General features: G+C 50.0%; 1 protein-coding gene, 1 non-coding gene and 1 pseudogene across 2 annotated transcripts; 2 read left to right on the top strand and 1 right to left on the bottom strand.

The window, feature by feature from the left end:
* On the top strand, positions 1-27286 carry POLRMT (RNA polymerase mitochondrial). Its single transcript, XM_008150718.3, has 21 exons — positions 1-108; positions 629-727; positions 11200-11795; positions 17842-17972; positions 18154-18346; positions 20689-20838; positions 21118-21282; positions 21370-21540; positions 21803-22027; positions 22293-23081; positions 23504-23626; positions 23955-24077; positions 24359-24538; positions 24831-24917; positions 24990-25103; positions 25200-25252; positions 25370-25468; positions 26493-26565; positions 26756-26847; positions 26933-26991; positions 27098-27286. Exons 1-21 carry the CDS (start codon positions 21-23, stop codon positions 27145-27147), a joined length of 3660 nt encoding a protein of 1219 aa, XP_008148940.1. The 5' UTR covers positions 1-20; the 3' UTR covers positions 27148-27286.
* Positions 6434-7756, bottom strand: LOC103294367 (riboflavin kinase-like; annotated as a pseudogene).
* On the top strand, positions 8035-8142 carry LOC114234864 (U6 spliceosomal RNA). Its single transcript, XR_003621046.2, has one exon. It is a non-coding gene; the product is annotated as a U6 spliceosomal RNA (small nuclear RNA).
* Positions 27287-27308: the final 22 nt, after the last annotated feature.

The raw sequence follows: 27308 nt of genomic DNA on the forward strand, positions 1-27308 counted from the left end.
TGGGTCCTCGTGCGTCCGGCATGTCGGCGCTGCGCTGGGGCCGCGGCGCGGCTGGGCTCGGATGGGCCTTGTGGCCGGTGGGCCGCCCCGGCCTCCTGGCCGAGGAAGGTAACACAGGGGAGTCTCAGGGGCGACGTCGCGGCCACTGTCACTCCCAACCCTTAACATCCGGCCGTGACCTTTGGCTTTTCCGCCCTGGGATCTAGCTACAAACCCACGACCTTTGCCTTCTGAGGTTCCGAGGAACCCATTAACACGACCCCGCTTTCACTTGCCCTTGGCACACTCTTCTGACAGGGGTCGGCAGGACACTTTGACCTTCGACTCTTGGTTTGTTTTGGTGCCTTCTGAACCCCTGTTTGCTCTTGACATTTGAATTCGCTGTTCCTTTGGTTCGAGGAACTCTATATCCTTGTTCCCTCACCGCAATTTTCTTAGCGCGTGGGGTCCCCTTTAACTTTGATCTTTTTTTTTTTTTCTTCTTTCCAATTTGAGACCTCTGATTACTGACAGCTTCCACTGAAAATTTAGGGCTTCTTTGCCCCTGGATCCTGCAATATCTGTCCATGTGAGTAGCCCCACTCCTCCCGGCTCCAGACCCCCTTTAACTTACCCCTCTCTCCCGCAGGGACCCTGGGTGGCCTACGGGGCTGCAGAAGGAGCTCGTCTGCCCGCCCCTGTGAACAAGACCGCCGGAGGGACTGGGGCCACGCGGAGCTGTTGGAGGGTGAGGCCTGAAGCCCCTTCATTGTCCCCTCTGCTAGGGGTCACCTCCCTCGTTTCTCACAGTGACCCCACAAGTAGGGATGTCAGTCTGTAAAACGGTGTAACTAATGTGGTCCCACCTCTCTGGTGGTCCTGAGGGCCCACCATGATGCAGTGAACACTTGTAATTCCCTCCTTTCCCATACCCACCAGGTACTCCCACTTTCCAGACAGCCGACAACCGAAATTGTGGCTGGGGAGACTGGCCCAAGGCCACACGAAGCTGTACGGGTAGAGCCAGGATTAGAACCCTGAACTGATCCATGTTGGCCCAGCTGGGCTTTCTGAGTAGGCACCTGGTGGGATTGCTAACTTAATAATGCTTTCAAAGTGAGAGGCAACAAGTGTTTATTGAGACCAATAAGAATAGCTCTTTGGGAGTCATTAATTCAGGCAGAAACCCAAACTGTTTCAATTAGGAGACAAAGGCAAAGGGTATTCATGAGAAAGCGAAGGGGAACAATTACATCCATAGAAGGAAGGCATTGTTATTGGTGCAGGTAACATAATGAAGTGGTGCTAATTCTACACAACATTTTAAATTTTTAGTCCGATAGCCATCAGTCCAGTAGTCATAATTATCTGCTTTCTTACTATCTTTACAAATAGTTTTTTTGGGACACAAGTTTGCTTAGGCCCAGTCCAAAGGTTATCTTGCCCTGTATCCTTTTTAAGTATGTTTTCATTGATTTCCGAGAAAGGAAGGGAAAGGGAGAGAGGGATAGAAACATCAACGATGAGAGAGAATCATTGATCAGCTGCCTCCTGCAGGCCCCCAACTGGGGATCCATCCTGCAACCCAGGCATGTGCCCTGACTGAGAATTGAACTGTGTCCCCAGTAGGGGGTGTGCAGGAGGCAGCTGATCGATGTTTCTCTCTCATCGATGTTTCTAACTCTCTATCCCTATCTCTTCCTCTCTGTAAAAAATCAATAAAATATATTAAAAAAAAAAAAAGAGAATTGAACTGTGACCCCCCCCATCCCCCCCAGTTCATGGGTTGATGCTCAACCACTGAGCCATACTGGCAAGGCAGGCTTGCTCTGTTTTAACATTCCAAGGTTTGAGGTAAGAGATGTGCGAGGCAGTTCCTTTGGGATGGCTGCTCTAGCTCTATTTTAAAGTGGCTCCTTTTTTTTTTTTTTTCACCCCCCCCCCCCCCCTTTGTTTAAGATCTTTCCTTGAAAACATTGCTGGTCATCCATCGAAACGCAGCACTGATCAGTTATTCAAAGCATCGTTGGCCCTTCGTTGTCGGGTGGCTCATTTTGGATATGTCATGCCATTGCTGGTTCCTCATCACCAGGAAGGCTCATTCCTGGTATGTCATGTCCCTGTAGGAGGGAAAGTGGTTTTTTAGGAGCCTCAGGATACATTTGAGCAATGAGTGCCAGAACAGAAGGAAGGCTTTGCCATCATATTCCCCTCCCTCCGCCCATCATCATATTTCTTTAAGGATAAACATCTGTAGTTTCTTGAGGTTTCTCATATGAAGTCTTAGGCCTTAGTGATAGTTTCAAAACTTTGAACAACCATTATCAAAATGGTACCTTTATAACATCGAGCTGTGAAAAACAATGATTTATAACAGCAAAAGTTTCTACACAGCCCGGCTGTGGTGGCTCAGTGGATTGAGCATCAGTCCTGGGTTCGATTCCCAGTCAAGGCACATGCCTGGGTTGTGGGCTCGATCCCCAGTAGAGGCGTGCAGGAGGTAACCAATCAATGAGTCTCTCTCGTCATTAATGTTTCTCTCTCCCCCTCTTCCTCTAAAATCAATAAAAATATTTTTTAAAAAGTTTCTATACAAACAAAATGCTGCCGAAACCGGTTTGGCTCAGTGGATAGAGCGTCAGCCTGCGGACTCAAGGGTTCCGGGTTTGATTCCGGTCAAGGGCATGTACCTTGGTTGCGGGCACATCCCCAGTGGGGGGCGTGCAGGAGGCGGCTGATCGATGTTTCTCTCTCTTCGATGTTTCTAACTCTCTGTCCCTCTCTCTTCCTCTCTGTGAAAAATTAATTAAATATAAAAAAATAAAAAATAAAAATTATTAAAAAAAAATGCTAAGTCCAATATGAAGACTAGATCTGAACCAGTGGTGATACCTGAGAGAAGTCAGCTGAAGATGTTAGAGAACCATGAGGTGTCAGTGGGCACTGTTTTTAATCAGACCTGTGCCTAAATTTTATCTAGCTTTTTCTTTATTTTACCAGAGGTGTTTTATCCAAGTACGGCAGTAGGTACTAACAGAGGAAACCCCTCCTTGCTCAGCTAGGATATGGTCAAGAGCAGTTCTGTTGTGTAATATAATTCACACAAGGGAACTTAAAGATTTTTTTTCCTGATTGGCTATTGTTTTAGCGGTACCTCCAGCAATTTCCTCTAAGGTTTTGGATAAGTTTCTAATAGTGTAAATTTATTCATTGTAATACCTGCCCGAGGAAGAGTATACTTCCAAACCGGGTACCTTCATTGGGGCTGACATTGCCAGGTATTAAACCTGACTATGTATGTAAATAGTTGCATGTTTTGACCTGTGAAGTAGGTTTAAACAAGATGCCCTTTGTGGCATTATCATACCAGACAGAAATTAAGGGGAAACAAAATATATAGTGAGTGCTTGGCCTCTCATTATTTGTGAGAAGTAAGGAAAAGGAAGGTGTGTAGATTATAAAGGCCTGATCTGAAATCTTGGGTTAGTTGTCCACTTGTCTCCTTCACTTCCTAGTAACTTTAAATTTCACATTCTCTTTTGGTTGAGCAGTCTGTTAGGTGCAAGAGTTTTCTTTAAATTGGGAAACATGAATCCAAAAGTCAACACCTTTAAATTTGGTCATGTGGATTAGTTAAGAGTACCTGGCCCTAGCCGGTTTGGCTCAGTGGATAGAGCGTCAGCCTGTGGACTGAAGGGTCCCAGATTCGATTCTGGTCAAGGGCACATGCTGGGGTTGCAGGCTCAATCCTCAGTAGGGGGTATGCAGAAGACAGCCAATCAATGATTCTCTTTCATCATTGATGTCTCTATCTCTCTGCCTCTCCCTTCCTCTCTGAAATCAGTTAAATATATATATATATATAATTCTGAAGGAATCAAGTAGGAAGGAAAGGTAAGTTTTAATTCTGCCTACAAAATTATAATTTACTAAATGCTGGGGTTGGGGGGCTGGTCATAGCTATCTAGGAGGAAAAAAAATTCTTATATCTGGAAAACAAGGATAAAAAAAACAACAGTCTTATCAGTTCATTTATTCCCATGTTATTCTTATTGATCTTGATCTTTCTGTTAGCAGTTTGTGAATCCAGTTTTTCTTAGAATTCTTTAAATCTTAATTGTATTCAATGTTGTGACCTGAAAGTTAATTAGAAATCTGTATCTTAGAGTGTCAGTCTTCTCCATAAATTTCTCTGAAGAAGAAACATTTTTAGAAACATTTTACTGATCAGAGTAAAACAATAACTTTCTGTAAATGACAAAAAAATATTTTTTAAAATATATTTTTATTTCAGAGAGGAAGGGAGAGGGAGAGAGAGATTGAAACATCAATGATGAGAGAGAAGCATTGATTGACTGCTTCTCGCCACCCAGGCAGGTGTCCTGACCAAACATTGAACCACTGAGCCACACCAGTTGGGTGACAGAAGATTTTTAGCTGACCATGATTAAAGATCTGATGAGAGTTTACACACATACTATATACAGTGCATGTGTGTAATTCGTGCACATTAAAAGGGGATTAATTAGAGGAAATAATTTAATATTGCTATTTGCCCTTTCTCTATAATAGAAGTGTCAGAGATGAAAGAAAATTAGTAAAATGTATATGAAAATCCTCCTGTCAGAGTCTGGGGCTCACCATGGGACCCAGAGTCAAGTCCCCGCCCACCCACATGCACCTCAAAATCACGTGAGACCCAGACCTGGTCAGTCCCACCCTTGTCAAGCCCTGCTGGGCAGGGGGCGTAGCCTCAGGTCCCCTGGCCTGGCACCAGGATGGGGGGCGTGGTCTGAGGTCCTCCAGCCCAGACCGGGGTGGGGGGCGAGGGGGTATGCCTTGAGATCCTCCATCCAGCCCCGCCAGGTGGGGGACATGGCCTGAGATCCCCTGTCAAGCCCAGCCAGGCAGGAGGGCACAGCCTCAGGTCCCCTAGCCCGGTGGTGGGGCAGGGGGCGCAGCCTGAGGTCCCCTGTCAAGCCCCATCGGGCAGGGGGTGCGCCGTGAGGTCCCCCGGCCTGGTGCTGGGGCTGGGGGAGCAGCCTGAGGTCCCCTAGCCCTGCACCAGGTCGGAAGCTCACCTTGAGGTCCACCATCAAGCCCCACCGGGTGGGGGGCGCAGCCTGAGATCCCTGTCAAGCCCCATGGGGGCAGGAGAGGGCGTAGCCTCAGGTCCCTGCTGATTGCTTGTTAAGGCTCCTTATGGGAACTTGGCCTCAGCTGTTGGTGCAGCCATCTTTGTGAGGGAGTGATGGTCAATTAGTATATTCCCTCTTTATTAGATAGGATAAGTAATGCAACTGGCTTAGTTATCCATTCCAATCTTAGTTAGCTTTGTCATATATAAAATTCTTTCCCCTCACTCCCCCTGAAAAACTCATTTTAATGTTTGAAAAGACAGACAAAAAAATGATAGCAGAGGGAGTCTAGACCAATTAGAACTAAGGCAGCAGTAACAAAAATGAACACAATACAATGATTTGACCTTATAAAGGAAATGACCAATTAAAATAAAATTTCACAAGTCTTCATGTTTATAATATATTAATGAACAAAATACCGAAAATACAATGTATGAATTTCCCCCCTTAGGTTTATAATAAATTATCCAACCTCTGTTTAATACATTTACTTTTTTTAAAATATATTTTTATTGATTTCAAAGAGGGAGGGAGAGGGAGAGAGAGATAGAAACATCAATAATGAAAGAACCATTGATCCGCTGCCTCCTACAGGCCTCCTTCTGGGGATCGAACCCGCATCCCGGGCATGTGCCCTTGACAGGAATCGAACCTTTGAGTTCACAAGCCAGTGCTCTATCCACTGAGCCAAAGCAGCTAGGGCAGTGGTTGGCAAACTGCGGCTCGAGGTTTGGCAAACTCTTTGGCCCCTTGAGTTTTTAGCAAAGGCCAGCTTTGGAGTCCCTAATTAAGTTAATAACAATGTACCTACCTATATAGTTTAAGTTTAAAAAATTTGGCTCTCAAAAGAAATTTCAGTCGTTGTACTGTTGATATTTGGCTCCGTTGACTAATGAGTTTGCCGACCACTGGGCTAAGGAAATACATTTACTTTTTAAAATTTATTTACTGATTTGAAAAAGAGGGAGGAAGGGCGGAAATTGTTTGATTTTTAAAATATAACCAAGATGAGCCCTAGCCAGTGGCTCAGTTGGTTGAAGCATCGTCCCATAAACCAAAAGGTTGTGGGTTTGATTCCCACTCAGGGCACATACCTAGGTTGTGGGTTCAATCCCCAGTTGGGAGGCACCAATCGATGTTTCTCACATCAGTGTTTCTCTTTCTCTCTCTGCCCCTGCCCCCACTCCCTCCTCCCTACCTTTCTCTTTCTCTTTAAAAATCAATAAAAACATATCCTTGGGTGAGGATTAAAAAGAACAACAAAATAAATAGTTATGAGTAGTAAATAGTAGAAAACAGTGAATGAGTAAATATCATTTTTCATCAGTGGCCATTATTTTACTTCTAGGAACCTATAAGAAATTGTCTTCTTTGAGTTTCAAATGTTCTTGTAAGTTTAGTTGTTTCTTAGCTTCCTCAGTATCATCTTGAATTGTTGAAATAAGTAACTCTAGAGAATCAAAGTTCTTTTCTGGTCTGAGGTAGCCAACAGTGGCCACATTGAAGATTTCCTCATAGAAGTCCTCTTTGAAAGTATGCATAATATGAATTTCCATGGACTTTTTTGTATTCTTGTAGTATGATTTTCATCCTGTTTTCACCACCATTTTATAGACATCTCCACTTACAACACTGGCCCATCCATAAAAAATGCCAATGAATACATTATCTGGAAGAATATCTACTACTAGAGGCCTGGTGTATGAAATTCGTGCACGGGTAGGGTCCCTAGGCCTGGCCAGCAATCAGGGTCGATCTGTGGGGTGACAAGTGGGGCAGTTGGTGGGCCCCTGCTGTCACCTGCCTTGGCTGGCCTGGGGCCTGCAGGTTAGGAGCAGCTCCTGCGTTGAGTGTCTGCCCCCTGGTGGTCAGTGCGCATCATAGTGACTAGTTATTCCACCTGTCTTTCCACTGTTCGGTTGATTTGCATATTAGGCTTTTATTATATACTAGAGGCCCAGTGCATGATTGAATCATGCACGTGTAGGGTCCCCTACATGCTTTCGCTTTTCGCGGTGGAGCTGGGTGCCTGTCCGCTGGTGCCGGAGCAGACAGGCACCCAGCTCCCACGCTTTTGATGGTCCGCGGCCGCTGAGGGGGGCTAACCTGCTGTTGAGAGGCGCAGGGGGTGGGACTCCCGCCCCCTGCGCCTCTCAACGGCCGCTGAGGGGGGCTGCCGCGGACACCTGGCTACCCTGCCGTTGAGAGGTGCAGCTGGGTGTCCGCGGCAGGCCCCCTCAGCAGCCGTGGATCTGGCTGTTGAGAGGCGCAGGGGCGGGAGTCCCGCCCCCTGCGCCTCTCAACAGCAGGGTAGCCCCCCTTCAGTGGCAGCAGATCCATGCCTCTCAATGGCCGGATAGGCCACCCCGAGTCCCGCCCCCCAGCCTCCTGCCGCCCAATAGTGGGCGTAGCGGAGTGATGGTAATTTACATGTTACTCTATTATTAGATAGGATGATTTTTTGAGGAAAGTTAGCTGTGGGGACGCCCAGCCATTTGGAACCGCAGTCAAAGCCCTGCACCACTTGGCTATAGTAGAAGTAAAGCATGTGCTTCCTGATGTCATCTGCTTGGGTCTCTGGTTACAGTTGGTCCGCTGGAAGTGTTGTCTGGATCCCCTGACCAGCTCAGGGACATGGGCGGGAGCTCAACCTGTGGGAGCACAATGGGCCAAGAGGCCCCTGCGATGCATCACAGCAAGCCCTTCATGCTGCTGACCCAACAGATGCTGCTGGGTGACTCAGGCTGAGTCTCTGCCTTGGAGGGGCTAAAATTATTAAGATCCCTCCTCCACACACCTCTGCAACATCCACACTCCCTATGCAACTTATACACATTCTGCAGCTTACAATGTATTTATTTAATATATGCACCACAGGGACACAACCAGAGATTTAATTTAAAAAACAGAAACAGTGCTTGCTTCGGCAGCACATATTCTAAAATTGTAATGATACAGAGAAGATTAGCATGGCTCCTGCACAAGGATGACACGCAAATAAAAATAAATAAAAATAAAAAACAGAAACAAAACAAATATTATATCACAGCTGGAGATAGAGTTCTATACAGAAAGCAAGGCAAGGACAGAGCATCTAAGGAAAAAATAAAGAGCATAAAGAGAGAGGCTGGACAGCCCAGGTCAGGGCTCTTGGCTAGAGACCTGCTTTGCGTAGGTTTATTGCAGGTACTTCTTTTTTCTTTTGTTTTTGTTTTCCTCACCCAAGGATATTTTCTCCATTGATTTTTTTTAATTTAAATATTTTTTTATTTTTTCAGTTACAGTTTATCTAAATATATATAAAAAGCCAGTGGCCATAACGACCATAATGACTGGTCACTATGATGTCCACTGTGGCCAGCGAACTGGCCGATCAGCGGGTAGGGCCGGCTGGCCAACCTTGAGGCCCCTCCCCCTGCTGGCCTGCTCCTGATCAGACTTCTACCCTGATCAAGAGCTGGCCTCAGGCCAAACACCTCCTCCCTTTCCCCCAGCCTGCCCTGCCCCCGATCAGCCCCTCCCCCTGGTGAGCCCATCCCTGATCACACCCCCCACCCCAATAGGGGGCGGGGCTGGCCGGCCAACCTCCTGCAGCCTCTCCTCCCGCCTGGTCCCACCCCAGATCAGCCCCCCCACCCCATCAGGGGCAGGGCCGGCAGGCCAAGCACCCATGGCCCCTCCAGGCCACTGGCCCCCGACCAGCATCCCCCACACCCCACAGCCCCTCTCCATGGCCAGCCCCAACCCCGGGCAGGGCCCACCAGCCAATTGCCCGCAGCCCCTTCCCCCAGCTGGCCCAGCCCTGATCGCCCTGATTTGGGCCTGGGCTGGCTGGACCCCACCTGTGCACGAATTTGTGCACTGGGCCTCTAGTGTTCAATGTTATTTTGTATTAGTTTCAAGTGTACAGCATACATTGATTTTTTTAAATTTTTATTTTATTTTATTTTTAAAAATATATATATTTTATTGATTTTTTTACAGAGAGGAAGGGAGAGGGACAGAGAGCTAGAAACATTGATGAGAAAGAAACATCTATCAGCTGCCTCCTGCACATACTGGGGATGTGCCCGAAACCAAGGCACGTGCCCCCGACTGGAACTGAACCTGTAATCCTTCAGTCCGCAGGCCGACGCTCCATCCACCGAGCCAAACCGGTTAGGGCTATTTTTATATTTTTAAAATATTTTTATTGACTTCAGAGAGGGAGGGAGAGGGAGAGAAAGATAAAAACATCAATGATGAGAGAGAATCATTGATTGGCTGCCTCCTACACACCCCCTACTGGGGATTGAGCCGCAACCCAGGCATGTGCCTTTGACTGGAATCAAAACTGGGACCCTTCAGTCTGCACGCCAACGCTCTTATCTATTGAGCCAAACCAGTTAGGGCAGCATCCATTGATTTTTATTTATTTTTATTTTTTTAAAATATATTTTAATGATTTTTTACAGAGAGGAAGGGAGAGGGATAGAGAGCTAGAAACATCAATGAGAGAGAAACATTGACCAGCTGCCTCCTGCACACCCCCCACTGGGGATATGCCCGCAACCAATGTACATGCCCTTGACCGGAATCGAACCTGGGACCCTTCAGTCCGCAGGCTGATGCTCTATCCACTGAGCCAAACCAGTTTTGGCTCCATTGATTTTTAGAGAGAGTGGATGGGGGGAGGGGGAAGAGAGAGAAACATTGATTGGTTGCCTCCCACAGGAGTCAGGGATTGAGTCTTCCAGCTCAGCTTAGATGTCCCCGGTCCCTCTCACATCTGCCTCATTTCTTTTTCGACATGTCCCAGCCTGCAAGTATCTCCTGTGTGTTTGATTCTCCTGAATTTCAGCCACTCTGAGGGCCAAGTTTATGCTTGTCTTTTCATTTCTATGAATCCTTCTAGAGCCCCTTTTGTGTGCTGGCCCCCTACTCTGGGGCTTGATGTTCTAATAAGTGGTGCAACCCAGGCAGAAGATAAATGGAGTTGATCCACTGATTGCATATTTGCAAGGCAGTTAAATTTCATTTGCAACCTCAAATCAATTCTTGAGGAGTGTTCACGATCGTGTATAGACATGTGCAGAGCAGTGAACATTGCAGTTTCCTGATGTGCATGTACCCCACTGAGGTGGAACCAAGGACGTTCTGCTTTATTTCAGTACATCCTATAAACCAGTGGCCTTTTCAGGGTGTACTTGGTGCCACGCTCTTACATTTTTGTGCTGTTTGTTGGTGATTTTGCTGTTTAAGTGGCATCAGGTGTAAAGCTGGGGTTCTGTCCATTGACCCTGAGCAGGAAGGCAGTGCTGTGCCTTTTGGAGAAAATGTTAGCTCACTTTGTTCAGGTGTGAGCAATAGTGCTGTTTCCTGTGAGCTTGATGTTACTGAATTAGTAATATATGTGAGGTAAGGGCTCTTAAACAGAAACATATGTAAGACAGATGTGCTGATCAGCTGGCAGAAATGTGATGGAAGCTCTCAGGAACCTTGTGTTTCCCCAGGAGCAGTGGCTCTGTATTTGCTAGTTCAGTGTCTTGGCAACTCTGAGAACAGAACTGCAGAGAACAGAGCTGCTGGTCCTGTAGAGCAGGGCTGGGCTGGGAATCCCTGGTGAGAACCTTTGAGTCAGCAAGAGCAGCAAGTGCAAAGGCCCCAAGGCCATTATGGCTGGAGCAGAGTGAGTGGTAAGGGCAGTGGGAGGCCATGGGGGCACCTGGGTAGATTTTGAGAACAGCCCCGGGGATGTGCCAACAGAATGGACTTGGAGGGAGAGCGGTGTAGACATCCCTGGGGTTTTGGGCTGAGCGCCTGGAAGACAGAGCTGTGGTGACAGATGCGGAGGGGACATCAGGAGCTTGTATGGGAAGTTGAGTCTATGGGGATTGGGTGGAGAGGTGCTAAGTAGGTGAGTGGGGTGCATATGCTTAGAAGTCCAGGGACATGGGGGAGTTATCAACGAATACATAGAAGGGAGGCCTCAAGAGCAGGTGAGACCAGCTGCCTCCTATCTCCTGGCTGGCAGGGTGTTTGGAGAGATCAGGATTTGAACCAGATTCCCCTGACATCCTTGCCCTTTGCCTCCCCACAGTGCTTGAGGCCAGAGTGCGGCAGCTGCAGGCCGACAATGTTTCAGAGGTGAGGGCGAAGCTGGTGGATGTGGCTCGACTCCCAGAGGCCGATGGCTCCCAGTCACCCAGGAAGGTGGAGGCAGGAAATGAGGCTGCTGCCCTGGGGTTCCCCACCCACTGGGCACAGAAGTTGCACAAGGAGAAGCTCGTGATGCAGAAGCGCAAGCAAAAGCTGGAGGAAACCCTGCAGAAGGAGGCCCGCAAGCATCAGCTGCGTGTGGAGCCCCAACTGCTGAATAGGCAGCTGGCAGGCTGGCTGAAGCGTTGGGAACACGGCACCCCCAGGTGTCCCTGGGAGGAGCAGCTGGCCCAGCTGCTACAGGAGGCCCCTAAGAGGCTGAGCCACAAGGAGGAGCATGGTCATACGGGTAGGATCTCTAAGATGCGGTACGAGGGCCAGCAGCAGAGGCTTCTGGCCTTCTTGGAGTGCTGCGTGCTTGTGGACCAGCTGCCCCTCGCCCACCACGTGCTGGTCATGCATCACAGCAAGTCCCGGCAGCAGCGGGCACTCACCCTGCCCATGTACAACACCCTTCTGCTTGGCTGGGCTCGCAAGGTGAGCGGGGCTAGGTGGGCCAGGGAAAATGGGGTCACCACCTGTCACAGGTGGAGGTGAGGCTGGGGGGCGAAATTTGCCTGTGGCTGCACTTAGATTCTTATGCTTTTGTCTTTTAGACCCAAAGTTCAAGTGCTTTGTTACTACTCTAATTCTTGTAGGCTTGATGGATATAAATCTCATGTGGCCCTCAAAAGAAGTTTTGAAAATAACCAAAATGAAGGAAGAAATCCTGCTCATGTTTAGTGCATTTCCTTCTGGTCCACTGGGCTAGGGCAAGGGACACTTTGGGGTTTAGAGCACCCTGCAGACCCTCACCAGGATAATGACTTCCATGCTTTGGGTGTAGTTTGCTCCTTTTCTTTGTTTCCTAAGGTGGAAGGGTAGGTGATTGCCTTAAGACTCCTCTTTTTGAATACAGGCATTCATAGCTATGGACTTGCCTCTGGGTGCTGCGTTAGCCGGCTCCCGTGTTTCTCCCTTTTCTTCATCTCGAGTATTTTCCAGTCGCCCTGCGATTCCTTCTTTGGCTCTGGCTGTTCAGGAGAATGTTCTTCACATGCAGTTTCAATTCGTGGAACTGTAGGAAAACTTACTGCTGAGGGGACAAAGGAGCCAGTTTTGTGTAGACACATGCACCGACATGTGAGGACATCTGTGGTGGAGACGTCCATGTGCTTGACTGACGTACTAACAGCGAGGCCCAGGAGTCCCTGGGAGGAGCAGCTGGCGACTACCATCTGCATCACTGTGCTATGACGTGGAGATGCTGACATCTCCCCAGGTGACAGTCAGCTGGTGTTTTGCTTGCATCATTGTTGGAGATGTACTCAGTTCCCTGTGTTAGTTGAGATGAGTCCATGAACCTTCCAGAATTCCCAGCAAAGAGCACTGTTACAGCAGGATGTGTTTGATTAGCTGGGGCCCATGACACTGCAGGGGCTGCATGGCTTCCTTGGCTTCTTCAGTAATGTGTCTGGATGGCCGGCATGTGTGGGATGGAACTGGCAGTCATGCCATGCACTTCTTTATGAGCCTTAGTTTTCTCATCTGTAAGGTGGGGAACCGTTCTGCTAGTGTCTTGGGAGGAGCGAGGCACTGAACCCAAGACTTCCTCCACATGTGTGTAGGAGAGGGCTGGGAGAGTATGTGAGGTGTGTGTTTGTGTGTGTATGTGTGTGAATTGTTTATCTTTTTATTTTTAAAAATAATTCTTTAGTTATGTGATATTTTAAAATGTGTTTCAAATGGGTGATGATACTACTGAAAAATGTTTTTGGAAGGTGTGATAGATATGCTTACTCTAGACCAGTGCAATCCAATTGGAAATATTCTCTTTTATTTTTTTATTTTGTACTCCCATCATCCCCTTTGGCAGCCATCAGCTTGTTCTCTATTTATGGGTTTCTTTCTGTTTTGTTTATTCAATTGTTTTGTTCTCTAGATTCCACATATAAGTAAGGTCATGCAGTATTTGTTTTTCTCTGTCTAATTTCACTTAGCATGATACCCTCTAGGACCATCCATGTTGTTACAAATGATAAGATTTCATTTTTTTTATGACCAAGTAATACTCCATTGTATACGTGTACCACATCTTTATCCAGTTGTCTCTCGATGAACACTTAGGTTACTTCCATATCTAGGCTATTGTAAATAATGTCGCTGTGAATATGGGGGTGCATATGTCTTCTCATATATACTGGTAGTCTTTGGATTTCTTCAGATAAATACCAGAAGTGGAATCGCTGGTTCATAAGGCAGTTCTGTTTTTATTTTTTGAGGAACCTTTATTCTGTTTTCAATGGTGGCTACACCAATTTGCAATCTCACCAACAGTGCATAAGCGTTCTTTTTCTCTCCACATCCTTGCCAACACTTGGTATTTGTTGGTATATTGATGATAGCCATTCTATCAAGTGTGAGGTGAGAGCTCATTGTGGTTAATTTGCATTTCCCTGCTGATTAGTGACATTGAGCATCTTTTCATGTCTATTGGCCATCTGTGTATTCTCTTTGGAGAAATGTCTATTCAGATCCTCTGCCAAGTTTTTAATTGGATTGTTTGTTTTTGGGTGTTAAGTTGTATGAGTTCCCTATATATTTTGGATATTAACCCTTTATTGGATGTATCTTTGACTAATATATTCTCCCATTCAGTAGGTTGTTCTTTTGTTTTGTTGATCGTTTCCTTTGCTGTGCAAAAACGTTTTAGTTTTTTAGTTTTTTAAATATATTTTTATTGATTTCAGAGAGGAAGGGAGAGGGAGAGAGAGATAGAAGCATCCATGATGAGAGAGAATCATTGATTGGCTGCCTCCTGTACGCCCCCTACTGGGGACTGAGCCCACAACCCAGGCATGTGCCCTTGGCCAGAATCGAACCTGGGACCCTCCAGTCCGCAAGCCGACACTTTATCCATTGAGCCAAACCAGCTAGGACCACTCTGGTCTTTTGCTGAAACTTGGCCCAACCCTGGCTTAGTCACAAGTGCTTGGACCTGAGACTGTGGGAGCCTGCATTCTCCCAGTTTCACAAAGTGACAAGCCAAGGTTTCCAGCTATTGCCTTGCTCCCTACCTCAGCCAGTTCCAATGCTAACAAAATTGTAGACAGTCTGACATCCTTTTCTAGTTTCAGTTCTTTCTCTAGTTGTTACTCCTGGCTTCTACCTCCATCTAGGTGTCAGTGGCCAGCTGCATCACCTGTAAGAGGGGCCGGCCCACAGCTGTGGCCCAGTGCACCCCTTCCTTGCTGGTGTATGAGTACTTAAGCAAACGCATAAGGCCAGCCTGCATCTTCAGGGCATCCCCATACTCATGTGGTATCTAGCATTCAGACCTCCCCTCCCCACATGGGGGTTGATGGATGGCCAGCCTGAGATTTCCTGTGGGGATGCCTCTTTCCCAAACCCCATTTCTTCAGTCTTCTGGCCAGCTCACCAACTGTCAGTACACTCAGATCCAGGGAAAAGCCTCGAGACTAGAAATCTACCTCCATACGTGGGGGCAGGTTAAGACCCAAGAAATAGGGTGCCACTCTAGTCTGGTAATTAATAGAGTTTATTAAGGGAACTTACATGCAAGGTGCGTCTTGGGCAGTGGCGATGATGTGGATTTCCTCTGCACTATGTGGCGGGTGCTAAGCGATTATGTAGGACAGGGCAGGATGGATGGAATACCTGGGGCATGAACTCCACCAGGTGCTCCTTACATCCTTGCCCAGGGCAGGGTGAGGGCCTGTCTCAGGAACCAGCATATCTGGGAAACAGATGTATAAGGCCAGCCAGCATCTTCCAGCATCCCCACACTCTCACAGTATCTAACTTATGGGCCACTCGTAAGTACATGGGGATCAGACAGTCTCTGTGGAGGTTATGGAAAGCAATCTCTGTTCAGCTTGGATCTGGCTGGATCTAGCTCAAGGAACAGCCTCTTCACAATTCATAGTGTAGTTTGATAACAGGGAGTGTGATACCTCACACTTTGTGCTTTCTCAAAATTTCTTTGACTCTTCGGGAGTATTTTGTGGTTTCACATACATTTTAGGATTAGTTCTAATTCTTAGAAGAATGGCACTGGTATTTTGATAGGGATTGCACTGAATCTGTATATTGCTTTAGGTAGTAAGGATATTTTTACAATATTAATCCTTCCAATCCACAAGCAAGTTATATTCTTCAATTTAGTTGTATCTTCTTCAGTTTCTTTCTTCAATGTCATAGATTTCCAAGTACAGGTCTTTCATTCACCTCTTTGGTTAAATTTGTTCCTAGGTAATGATGCAGTTGTAAATGGGATTGTTTTATTTTATTACTTTATTTTAAAATATATTTTTATTGATTTCAAAGAGGAAGGGAGAGGGAGATAGAAACATCAGTGATGATAGAGAATCATTGATTGGCTGCCTCCTTCACGCCCCCTACTGAAGATCAAGCCGCAACCCGGGCATGTGCTCTTTTTTTTTTTCTTTTAATATATTTTATTGATTTTTCACAGAGAGGAAGGGAGAGGGACAGAGAGTTAGAAACATCGATGAGAGAGACACATCGATCAGCTGCCTTTTGCACACCCCCTACTGGGGATGTACCCGCAACCAAGGTACATGCCCTGGACCGGAATCGAACCTGGGACCCTTGAGTCCACAGGCTGACGCTCCATCCACTGAGCCAAACCGGTTAGGGCTATAAATGACTATAAGTCAATCTCATCTAATGTGACATTTAAAGCCAATGTTCCCTATTAATTTTCTGTCTGGATGGTTTGTCCATTGATGTGAGTGTGGTATTAAAATTCCCTACTATTGTATTACTGTGGATTTCTCCCTTTATGTCCATTAAAAATTGCTTTATATGTTTAGGTGGCCCTATGTTGGGTGCATAGGTATTCACAATTATATCCTCTTGGATTGACCCCTTTATAACTATGTATTGTCCTTTTTTTGTTTTAAAGTCTATTTTGTCTGATATGAGTATTGGTACTCCAGCTTTCTTTTTGTTTCTATTTGCGTGGAATATTTTTTTTTTCCATCCCTTCATTTTGAGTTCCTATGTGTCTTTCAATTTGAGGTGAGTCTCTTATAAGCAGCATATAGATGAGTTTATTCTGCCAACCTATATCTTTTTATTGGACCATTTAATCTATTTACATTTAATGTAATTATTGAGAAGTGTTTACTTATTGCCATTTTGTTCATTGTTTTGGGGTTCGTTCTTTCGCACATGCCCCTACTGGGTCCAGGGATGAACCTGAAACCCAGGTACATGCTCTTGACTGGGAATCGAACCTATGGCCCTTTGATGTGTGGGCCGACGTTCTGACCACTGAGCAGCACTGGCTAGGGCATAACCATTTCTTTAAATATTTAATCAAATTACTTATCTGTTTTCTTAGGGTTTCTTTTTTCCTTGAAGATTTTTCGTGTTTCTTCATTTGAGAGATATTCTGTCTTTTCATTTTGTTGACTTTCTATAATTGTTTATATGAATTAGAGAAAATAGCTCTCTCTCCCAGTCATGAAAAAGTGGCCTGATATAGAAGTGACCTCTGTACAGGCTGGGTGTGCTGGGTGGTTTTTGGAAGTCAGTGGGCATCCATAGCACTGGCCCACAGGTTGGGAGGCCAGGTAGGTGTGGTGATGTCCTACTGTCCCTTTGTGCAGAGGCAAAAGGCTCTGGCAGTGTAGTTGGGAACCATTGTGGTAATCCCATGGCCCTGTGGAGGTGGAGGGGACGTGTACAGAGGTGCTCAAGGCTCCTCCGCCCAGAGGGCTCCTGCGGCCCTCCGCCTTCTCTGTTCACCTCTTTCTCTTGTTTGTTGTCAGAAGCTGTTCATAGTCCTCAGTTGTCTCACAGAAATAACTGTTGTCTTACTGGTATATTTGAGTTTGGAATGGGAGGGGGCAAATTCCACATTGCCCCATCTCAGACTCCCTGTGGAAATGTTTTTTTTCCCTACACCAGTCTGTGTAGTTACTAAGCATTTGAATAACTGAATATTTAATTGAAATTTAACTAAGTGACTGTACAGGCGCAGTAGAGACATGCTCGGAAGGAAGACAACAGCTGTCTCCAACTGGTAACACAACTTCTACATTGGAAAACTAGGGAAAAGAAGCAACTGAAACCCAAAGCAGGTGGTCAGGGAGAAATACAAAGGCCATGATAGAGAAAAGGAACAGCAGGAAACCAACAAGCCTGAAAGTGGGTGCTTTGAGAAGGTAGTAGAACTTTAGGAACTTCTTGCAGCTCAGTGACCTGGAAAGGGGTCCCTTTTTAGCTGCCCTGAAATTGTGCATGTTCATAGCCACAAAACCAAAAAGTATTAACACTCCTCCCCCCTGGTACCTAAGCTTCCTTTGTGACCCAGCCATGATTTTACCACAGTGCTAGCATTTCTGCTGCACACAGAAACCTTGGATGGGCCATCAGCTGAGTTCGCCACTCCCAACTAGTGGCCCTTTTCAGCCTGATTCTATAACTGCAGAGAGAGGTTTGGGAGCAGCAAGCTGGGCCACCCCAGACCCTCACCCTGGCTTGGTCTCCCCAGGGCTCCTTCAAAGAGCTGGTTTATGTGTTCTTCATGATGAAAGATGCCGGCTTCGCCCCAGACCTGCTGTCCTATGCGGCCGCCCTGCAGTGCATGGGACGGCTGAACCAGGATGCCAGCACCATCCAAAGGTGGGTGGGTGTCCTGGTGGTCCTGCCAGGAACACAGTGACTTGTGGGGCCTGGGAGGGTGGCGTAGCCTGCGCTGGGGGCCCAGATTCCCTGCGGGACCTGATGGCCTCCTGGTGCTGAGACCTCTAGGTTGGTTGGGGGTGGCTCTGTGAGTTGGGGGTTCACCATGTATTCCCCACAGGTGTTTGAAGCAGATGGCCCAGGATGGACTGCAGCTGCAGGAGCTCTTCACAAACTTGCCACTGTGCAAGGAGGACAAGGCTGTACTCCTGAGGGCTGTGCGCAAGGCTGAGCCCACCTTCTTACCTCCACAGCCGCCCCTGCCCTCGTTCAAGGTCAACACCTCCCCACTGCTCAAGGAGATCTACAGCACGGTGAGCTTCAGCCTGCAGGTGGGGTCCTATCACTTGTGGGCTGAGTGTCGGTCATCCTGTCCCTATGGGGCATCAGGAGCCTCAGCCCTCCCTTTATTTCTCCTCACTGAGCTGCCTGCATATTTGGGACTTCCTCCCTGCTCCTCGGAGTTTGAACCAACTCAGAGTTGGCAAGTTCCTGGCCCCCAGCAGGGCCATCACCCCAGGGTTGAAGCTGGAAGGTGCCAGAAGGAGGAAAAACCACATGCACTTCGGACACCACAGCAGTCACTGTCCTGCTTGAGACTCGGCTGTAGGCTGAGCACAGGAGTGGTGGCAGAGCAGGGTGTAACTGTCAGTCTAAAGCAGCAGGGGCAGCTGGTGGGGCAAGACCTCAGCACCGCTGCCCAGGACAGAGGACAGCACTAAGGGTGGATAACCACCTGGATGCCTTGGGTTCTTGTTTTTATTGGGATGTAATTCACCAACCATACAGTTGACCTTTTAAAGTATAATTCAGTATTTTTTTAAAAAATATATTTTTATTGATTTTGGAGAGGGAGAGAGAAATAGAAACATCAATGATGAGAGAGAATCATTGATTGGCTGCCTCCTGCATGCCCCCCACTGGGGATCGAGCCCGCAACCCAGGCATATGCTCTGACTGGGAATCGAACCGGTGACCTCTTGGTTCCTGGGCTGATGTTCAACTGCTGAGCTACACCCAGCTGGGCTAATTCAGTATGTTTTAATAGGTTTACTTCTAATTCCAGAACATTCGATCATCCCAAAAGAAATCCCAACCTCCTGGCAACCATTAACCCACTCACTGTCTCTGTGGATGTGCCTGTTCTGGGCATTTCACATAAATGGACTCACACACTGTGAGGCCTTTTGTGTCTGGCTTCTCTCACTGAGTGTCATGTTTTCCAGGCTCATCCATGTTGTAGCGAGTGTCAGTGTCTCACTCTTTTTCATGGCTGAGTAATACAGGGTGGGGCAAAAGTAGGTTTACAGTTGTTGACATGGAGAACAATATAATAAATAAGAATACAAGAATAAAATCTGGCCCTAACTGGTTTGGCTCAGTGGATAGAGCGTCAGCCTGCGGATTGAGGGGTCCCATGTTCGATTCCGGTGAAGGGCATGTACCTTGGTTTGCGGGCACATCCCCAGTGGGGGGCGTGCAGGAGGCAGCTGATAGATGTTTCTCTCTCATCGATGTTTCTAACTCTATCCCTCTCCCTTCCTCTCTGTAAAAAATCAATAAAATATGTATTTTTAAAAAAAGAAAGAATAAAATCTGTATTCACAACTATAAACCTACTTTTGTCCCACCCTGTATTATAGTGTGTGGATAGACACATTGTGTTTATCCATTCATTAGCTGATGGACACTTGGATTGTGTCCACTATTTGGCTGTTGTGAATCACGCTGCTATGGGTGTGCATATACAAGTGTTTGTGGTTTTTTTAGTTTTTTTAAAATATATTTTATTGATCTTTTACAGAGAGGAAGGGAGAGGGATAGAGAGTTAGAAACATCATGAGAGAGAAACATCAATCAGCTGCCTCTTGCATACCCCCTACTGGGGATGTGCCCACAACCAAGGTACATGTCCTTGACTAGAATCGAACCTGGGACCCTTCAGTCTGCAGGCAGACGCTCTATCCACTAAGCCAAACTGGTTAGGGCTGTTTGTGGTGTTTTTAAAAAATATTTTATATATATTTTTTAAATATAATAAATTTATAATAAGGGAGAGGGAGAGATGGAAACATCAATGATGAGAGAGAAACATTGATCGGCTGCCTCCTGCATGTCCCTTACTGGGAATTGAACCCGCAACCCAGGCATGTGCCCTGACCGGAATCTAACCATGACCTCCAGGTTCATAGGTTAAAGCTCAACCACTGAGCCATGCCAGCTGGGCAAGTTTTGTGTTTTTGATTCTCAGCATGTTGAGTTTTGCTATTTTTAATTTATCTATTTTGAAGCGGGTCACACATTCAGTTCCAAGTTTAAAAAGCAAAAAGCGATATCCAGGGATTTGAATTGCCTTCTTGGGCTGTCGAGCACCTAGCCCAGTGAGGCTAGGCAAATACAGAGCTTTCTGTTTTTAAACCAGTGTAGTTATTTTTCATGCTGTTCCGCACCAGCCTTTTCCCTGTGATGTGCAGGATGGGTGATTTCCAGGAGACCTGGAGAAACGGTGTGATCTGCAAGGGGGCGGCGTTTCTGGGCAGCACAGGGCGGGCAGCTGCTTTCTCTACCTTGGCTGTGGACGAGTTCTTCCTATGAGAGATGTAGGTCTGCAGAGCAGGCACCTGGGGCCTCACCACCTGCCTGTCCCCACTGGCAGGACAACCCTGCGTCCTACCCAAAGCAGCACCTACCCTTGGAGACACTGAAGGACCTGTTTCAGCAGCAGCTCAGTGTGGAGATGGCCACCATTGTCACTGTGGACTCCGTGGAGAAGGCCCCGTCGCTGACCGAGGAGGTCCTGCAAGCGGTAAGGGACCCAGCTATGCTCAGGTTCATGCTCGGCTAAACCGGGCGTCCCCTGGTCTGGGCGTGCTGCCTGCTGTGCCGCATCCCCTCCTCCCGCCCTGCAGCTGTCCTGTCCTCCTTCCCTTTCCCTGAGCTGAGGTCACCGTGTGCCCTCTCACTGCTAGAGAAGAGTGCTGAGCAGCTACTTGGTTCACCTTGGCACCACCTCCTGGTGGACTCCTCCTGGGAGCACTGGGCTCATCGGGCACTTTGTGACCCTCATTTGTACCCTGCCCCACAGCGAAAGACCCTGCAGGAGCTACGCACCCGTTGGGAGGCAGAGCTGTGCCTGGCGCTGCGACAGACAAAGGACAGAGAGGCCCAAGCTGCCCGTGAGGGCCGCCCCTCACTCTTCCCGTACCTGTGCCTGCTCAGCGAGGGGGAGCTTACGCAGCTGATGCTGCAGGTGGGCAGTGTGGGGATGGGACAGGAAATGGGGGGTGGGTAGAGTGTGGGTATCTGTGGGGCAAGAGGCTTACAGCACCACCCCCAGACCTTGCAGGTGCTGTCCCAGCAGGGAGAGTCACTTCTCTCCCTGGCACAAGAGCTGGGCATGCGCATCTTCAACCGACACGTGGTGCAAAGGAAGCAGCTCAGTGATGAGGTGCAGGCACTGCAGGAGCGCTATTTCAAGTACCTACACCTGCTGGCATCAGACACACAGGTAAGGTCTGGAGGGGAGCAGAATGAGGAGCTGCTCCTGGGCCTGGGATTTAGGGGTTCCTCAGGGCTAGGGAGCCTAGGTGGGTTTCCAGGTGGGGAAACTATCCCCCTTACTTCCCTCCCTGGGGCAGTTGGATATGCCCCCAACCCCTGTCACTTTCTGGCTGCCCCTACTTTGTTTCCTCATCTGTAACTTTGCACCTGTGGGGTTGTCTGGGAGTCCTCTGTGCCCAGCCCCCTGACCCATATAATGCTCCCCACAGGTGGTGATGTCCCGTCTGCCACGGCAGCATTGGGAGGCACTAGGGACGCCTGAGGCCTCCCAAGACCAACCCTGGCCCTTGACTCTGGTGGTGCAGCTGGGCAAACAGCTGGCTGAGGTGCTCGTGCAGACAGTGAAGATGCCCAGCAACCTGGCCCAGCAACAGGACACCCAGAAGCTCATCCCCGTCCTCTACCATGTGTACTCCTTCCAGAGCTTTCGCCAGGTAAAAGGATGTGAAACTGGCTTCTGGGCCTAAAGAGCCCTCCCCTGTCTCCAGCAGCAGAAGGCACTTAGAGTGTGGGGGTCTGAGATGAGGCTAGGGGCTCAGCGTGGTGTGGGAACTCTGGGCCATGGTGGGTACTGTGGAAATCCTGCTCTCATGGCCTGATCTCAGGATGAGGCATCTGATGGGGCCTTGGGGCCCTCTGCCTGCTGCTTGCCTTTGGGGCAGTTGACTCCTTGATCGGTGTCTGCCCATTCTGACCCAGATTGGGATCCTGAAGCCACATCCAGCCTTCGTACAGCTGCTGGAAACTGCGGCCGAGCGCACAATGACCTTTGAGGCAGCCGAAGTGCCCATGCTGTGCCCGCCACTGCCCTGGACTTCGCCACACTCAGGTGCCTTCCTGCTGAGCCCCACCAAGCTGATGCGCTCTTTGGAGGGCACCATACAGCACCAGCGCCTGCTGGAGGGCTGCCCACCCACTGAGCTGCATGGTGCCCTGGATGCCCTCACCCAGTTGGGCAACTGTGCCTGGCGTGTCAATGGGCGAGTGCTGGACCTGGTGCTAACCATCTTCAATGCCAAGGGCTGCCCCCGCCTGGGCGTGCCATCCCCTGCCTCTGAGGCGCCCCGCCCATCCAAGCACCGCCTGCCAGCCAATGCCTCTCCAGAGCTCAAGACGGAACTGCGGCGGGAGCTGGCCCGCTGCCTGAAGGTGGCGCGGGAGATGCATAGTCTGCGGACGGATGCGCTCTACCGCCTCTCGTTGGCCCAGCACCTGCGGCACCGTGTCTTCTGGCTGCCTCACAACATGGACTTCCGAGGACGCACCTACCCCTGCCCACCCCACTTCAACCACCTGGGCAGTGACCTGGCACGTGCCCTGCTGGAGTTTGCCCAGGGCCGACCTCTTGGCCCCCATGGCCTTAACTGGCTCAAGATTCACTTGGTCAACCTCACCGGGCTCAAGAAGCGTGAGTCACTGCAGGCACGCTTGGCCTTTGCTGATGAGATAATGAACGACATCCTGGACTCAGCCGACCAGCCCATGACGGTAGGGGCGGCCTTCTCCCTCTGTCTGTATCTTGGCCTGTCCTCACTGGCTCCAGCCACCTCAGCACCCACCTGGGACACCCTCTAGGCATCCCCTCTAGGCCAAAATCAATAACCCTAGTCCCCCCAGTCTTCCCCTTAGGACAAACTTTTTTTTTCTGGCCTTTTCCTTTGCCCCAGTCCATCTGCCACCTCCCCCTCTGTGGTAGCCCTCTTTCCATCCCCCTGGCTGCTCACTCAGGGCTGGGCCCAGTCTTCCTCCGTGGCCCATCACTCCTGTCCTCACCTTGCTGTCCCAGAGGCTCTATCTCAGCCTCCTTGTGTCCTCACATCACCTGGGCCAGCCCAGCTCCCATCCATGCTCGGGAAGCCCCAGCCCACTGACCCCAACCCAGCCTCACCCAGCACACTGCCCTCCTGCAGGGCCGGAAGTGGTGGATGGAGGCAGATGAGCCCTGGCAGGCCCTGGCCTGCTGCATGGAGATTGCTCGGGCTGTGCGTGCCCCCAACCCTGCTGCTTACATCTCCCATTTCCCCGTTCACCAGGTGAGTTGGTGGGGACCCTGGTGTGGAGGGGGACTATCCAAAGTTGTCTTGAGTCTGAGGTTCTGCAGGACAGTAGGTGTCTTTGTGTGGGGGCCAGCCCCTATGGGTCCACCGGGGCTTGTACTGGGGGCCTCATGTAGGCACATTCCCTGTTTCATGTGCCTCAGTTTCCTCTTTGTGGTGGGTTAACAACACCTGCCCCTATGCATTGGGATCCAGCAAGCTGGCAATATGAGCAGAGTGCTGCGGAAGCACAGAGCTGTGGTTCATTGCCAGGGATGCTCCTGCCAGCCCTGCCCAGACGCCTCACCATCTCCTCCTCGGCTAGGATGGCTCCTGTAATGGCCTGCAACACTATGCCGCCCTGGGCCGGGACAGCGTGGGGGCTGCCTCTGTCAACCTGGTGCCCTCAGACGTGCCACAGGATGTGTACAGCAGCGTAGCCGCACAGGTGGGCACCATGGCCCCCTAACCTGTTCTCTTCCCCAAAGCCTACTTCGGGTCTCTGTCCTGTGAATACCTGTGTGTTGCCAACCCCTTGGCCTCTCCTGTTGTATATGATGTGACTGGGCAGTCAGGGTAGGCTTCCTAGGGGAGGTGTCAGAAGGGGGAACTGTGAGGCCAACAGAGAAGGGACCTCATGGGGGTGCTGCTGGTAGGGTGGGTGAGCCCAGACAGGGAGGCAGGCAGAGGGTCCCGGGGTCTACCTACTGACTGCCAGCACCTGCCCAGGTGGAGGTGTTCCGCAGGCAGGACGCCGAGCGGGGTGTGCAGGTGGCCAAGGTTTTGGAGGGCTTCATCAGCCGCAAGGTGGTCAAGCAGACGGTGATGACCGTGGTGTATGGGGTCACCCGCTACGGGGGCCGCCTGCAGATTGAGAAGCGCCTCCGGGAGCTCAGCGACTTCCCCCAGGTGTGCAGTTTTACCCCAAATCCAGCCTGCAGCGTCCCCTGCTGGGCAGCAGGCAGCTCTGGGGGAGGGGCTTGTTTCCCCCCACTGTGGGGAGGGGGGGAGGGATCCAGAGGAGCAAGCTATCTTCTTGGGCCCTCAGGCCTTGGTTTCTACACCTGAAAAATGGGGGTGCGGACTTCAGGTATCTGGGACAGCCTTGTGAGATTGCCTGGCCCTGGGCTGTGGGGTGGGCATGGAGGCTGCCCCTTCCCTCCAAGTTTGCCCTACCACTTCTGTGCCCTGCCCATCCCAGGAGTTCGTGTGGCAGGCCTCTCACTACCTTGTGCGCCAGGTGTTCAACAGTCTTCAGGAAATGTTCTCAAGCACTCGGGCCATCCAGGTATGTCCTCCTCCTCTTCCCAGTGTGACTTCCCAGATTGGGCCCCACACTGAGCCTGTTCCCATCCCTCAGCGCTGGCTGACTGAGAGTGCCCGGCTCATTGCTCGATCTGGCTTGGCTGTGGAGTGGGTCACTCCTCTGGGCATCCCCATCATTCAGCCCTATCATCACGACTCCAAAGTGTCGGTATGTATGGCCCCCACCTCCATGGCCACCCCCACCTGCACCCCAGTTGCCAGGGCAGGCCTCATGCCCCATTCTCCTTCCATCCCAATCCTACAGATCAGCGGAGGGATCCAGAGTCTCACCTTCTGCAGCAGTGGGGACACCAACCAGTGAGTGCAGAGGAGGGGGTGGCTGGACTAAGACAGCTGGGTGAGGACAGAGGGGGGTGCTGACCAGGGTAGAGGTACTGGGTCCTCTACCTGAGCATAGCCCAACCCCACACACAGGAAGCCCAACACACTGAAGCAGAAGAATGGTTTCCCACCCAACTTTATCCACTCCCTGGACTCCTCGCACATGATGCTTACAGCCCTGCACTGTTACAGGTAGGTCCTACATCTGCACAGCACACATCCATTAACCACCTGCAGGCAGGCCTGGTGCTGGGGACATGGGGAGACCCTCAGAGTGCGGGAGACAGGTAGTGCAGCCCTTCCTGCAGGTGGGAGTTGGGGCAGAGACTACAGCAGGCGGGGAACCCAGCCATGTGAGTCTGTTGGGTCTGGTGCCCAGAAGATCATTGTGCCAGCAGGTGCAATGGCCCTGGGGCAGTGAGGTCTAAGTGATGGGGGAGTGTGGGGCCATGGAGGGAAGGGAGTTCCTCTGAGTGTGACCCCATCCACCCAGGTGAGTGCAGGCACACACTGCAGGCCAGTTCTAGGGGCTTGTGTTGTCATGTCAGTGCATGGGCCTGTGGCAGCTGGCAGAGCCTCCTGATTTTCTGCCCTGAGCCTCTCAGAGACAGTGAACCTGTGGTAATGGGGCAGGTGTGTGGACAGTTCTGTTAGAAATGACCTTTAAAGCCTTGGCCGCATGGCTCGGTTATAGCATCCCATGCACATACCTGGGTTGCAATTTCGATCCCCCATAGGAATGCATGTGTGAGGCAACTGATATATTTCCTTCTCTCTCGCCCCCCCCCCCCCCCTTCCTCCCTCTCTAAAATGCATTTTTTAAAAATTGGAGGGTTGGCTGGGCTGAGCTTAGGAGTCAGGGGCAAATTCTCTGCTCCCATCCTTCCTGTGCATGTCATGGGAACCAATGGGATGAAGCCCTGTGGTGGGTGATAGGGCTGGGGGACAGCATTCATTGGTCCCTACAGGGCGCTGAGAATCAACCAGGCCGCAATTGGGAGCAGGGTGAAGAGGATGTGGAGCAGGTTTCATTCTGAGATGAGAACTTATCTGTATGCTGAGGGGACAGTGTCAGGAATGGGGGGGAGGTGGGGCGTGAGAGAAGAGGGTGGTGGTACATCACTGGACTGAGCCCCCAGACCAGTGTTCAGGAGCTGGGCCCTGAGTGGACCCAGAGGGTTGGCCCCTCCTCATGAAAGCCCCTCCTCTGCTGCAGGCAGGGCCTGACCTTTGTCTCCGTGCACGACTGTTTCTGGACCCATGCAGCTGATGTCGCCATCATGAATCAGGTGCCTGCCATGTCCCACCTGCCCAAGAATGGACACCCCGGTCCCATGGCTCACTCCATGTGGGACCTTGAACCACAAAGCCTCCGTCTGGCTTTTGGTCCCAGGGCCCATTCAGGTGTTGGGGCAGGGGGTGGTCACCATCCCTCAGGCCCTTATTCCCAGCTCCTGAAGCAGTCCCCTCATCCCCAAGGTGTGCCGTGAGCAGTTTGTTCGCCTGCACAGTCAGCCCATCCTGCACGACCTGTCCAGGTTTCTGGTGGAGCGGTACTGCTCTGGCCCCAGGTGAGACACCGCACCCTCTGTATTTCCCACCACCCCTCCCCGTATCCTTCCTGGACCTCACTCTCGACTCTGCTCTCAACTTCAGGTCCACCAATGCCCAAGTCGCCAAGTTGCAGGAAATGCTACTGTCAGTACCCAAGACAGGTAGGGCCATGGGCAGGGGAGGGGTGTCCCAATTGCTGGCTGGGGGCTGGGCCTTTCTAGTCCATCCCAGGACCAGAGTTCATGGCCTTCCTGCTCTGTTCTGCAGGGACCTTCGACCTGGACCAGGTAAAGCACTCAACGTACTTCTTCAGCTGATGCAGGCCGCTGGGCTGACCCCAGGGCTCTCTGTACCATAGTGTAAATAAAGCTCTGTTGCTACCTAGGGGAGCGCTGCCTTCTGCAGGGAGAGGGTGTGTACTACCCTGCTGTCTGTGGGCTCCCGGCAAGCAGATGCGGGCAGGCTGGGCGCCAATGCT

Source organism: Eptesicus fuscus, chromosome 6, assembly GCF_027574615.1.
Source record: "Eptesicus fuscus isolate TK198812 chromosome 6, DD_ASM_mEF_20220401, whole genome shotgun sequence".
NCBI classification, from domain to species: Eukaryota; Metazoa; Chordata; class Mammalia; order Chiroptera; family Vespertilionidae; genus Eptesicus; species Eptesicus fuscus.

Excerpts from the sequence above, each read along its gene's own strand:
- POLRMT (XM_008150718.3), top strand. The coding sequence starts at position 21 with ATGTCGGCGCTGCGCTGGGGCCGCGGCGCGGCTGGGCTCGGATGGGCC. Across the intron at positions 18,347-20,688 it reads TCAAGGAGATCTACAGCACG|GACAACCCTGCGTCCTACCC; the intron begins GTGAGCTTCAGC and ends CCCCACTGGCAG. Across the intron at positions 20,839-21,117 it reads CCGAGGAGGTCCTGCAAGCG|CGAAAGACCCTGCAGGAGCT; the intron begins GTAAGGGACCCA and ends CCTGCCCCACAG.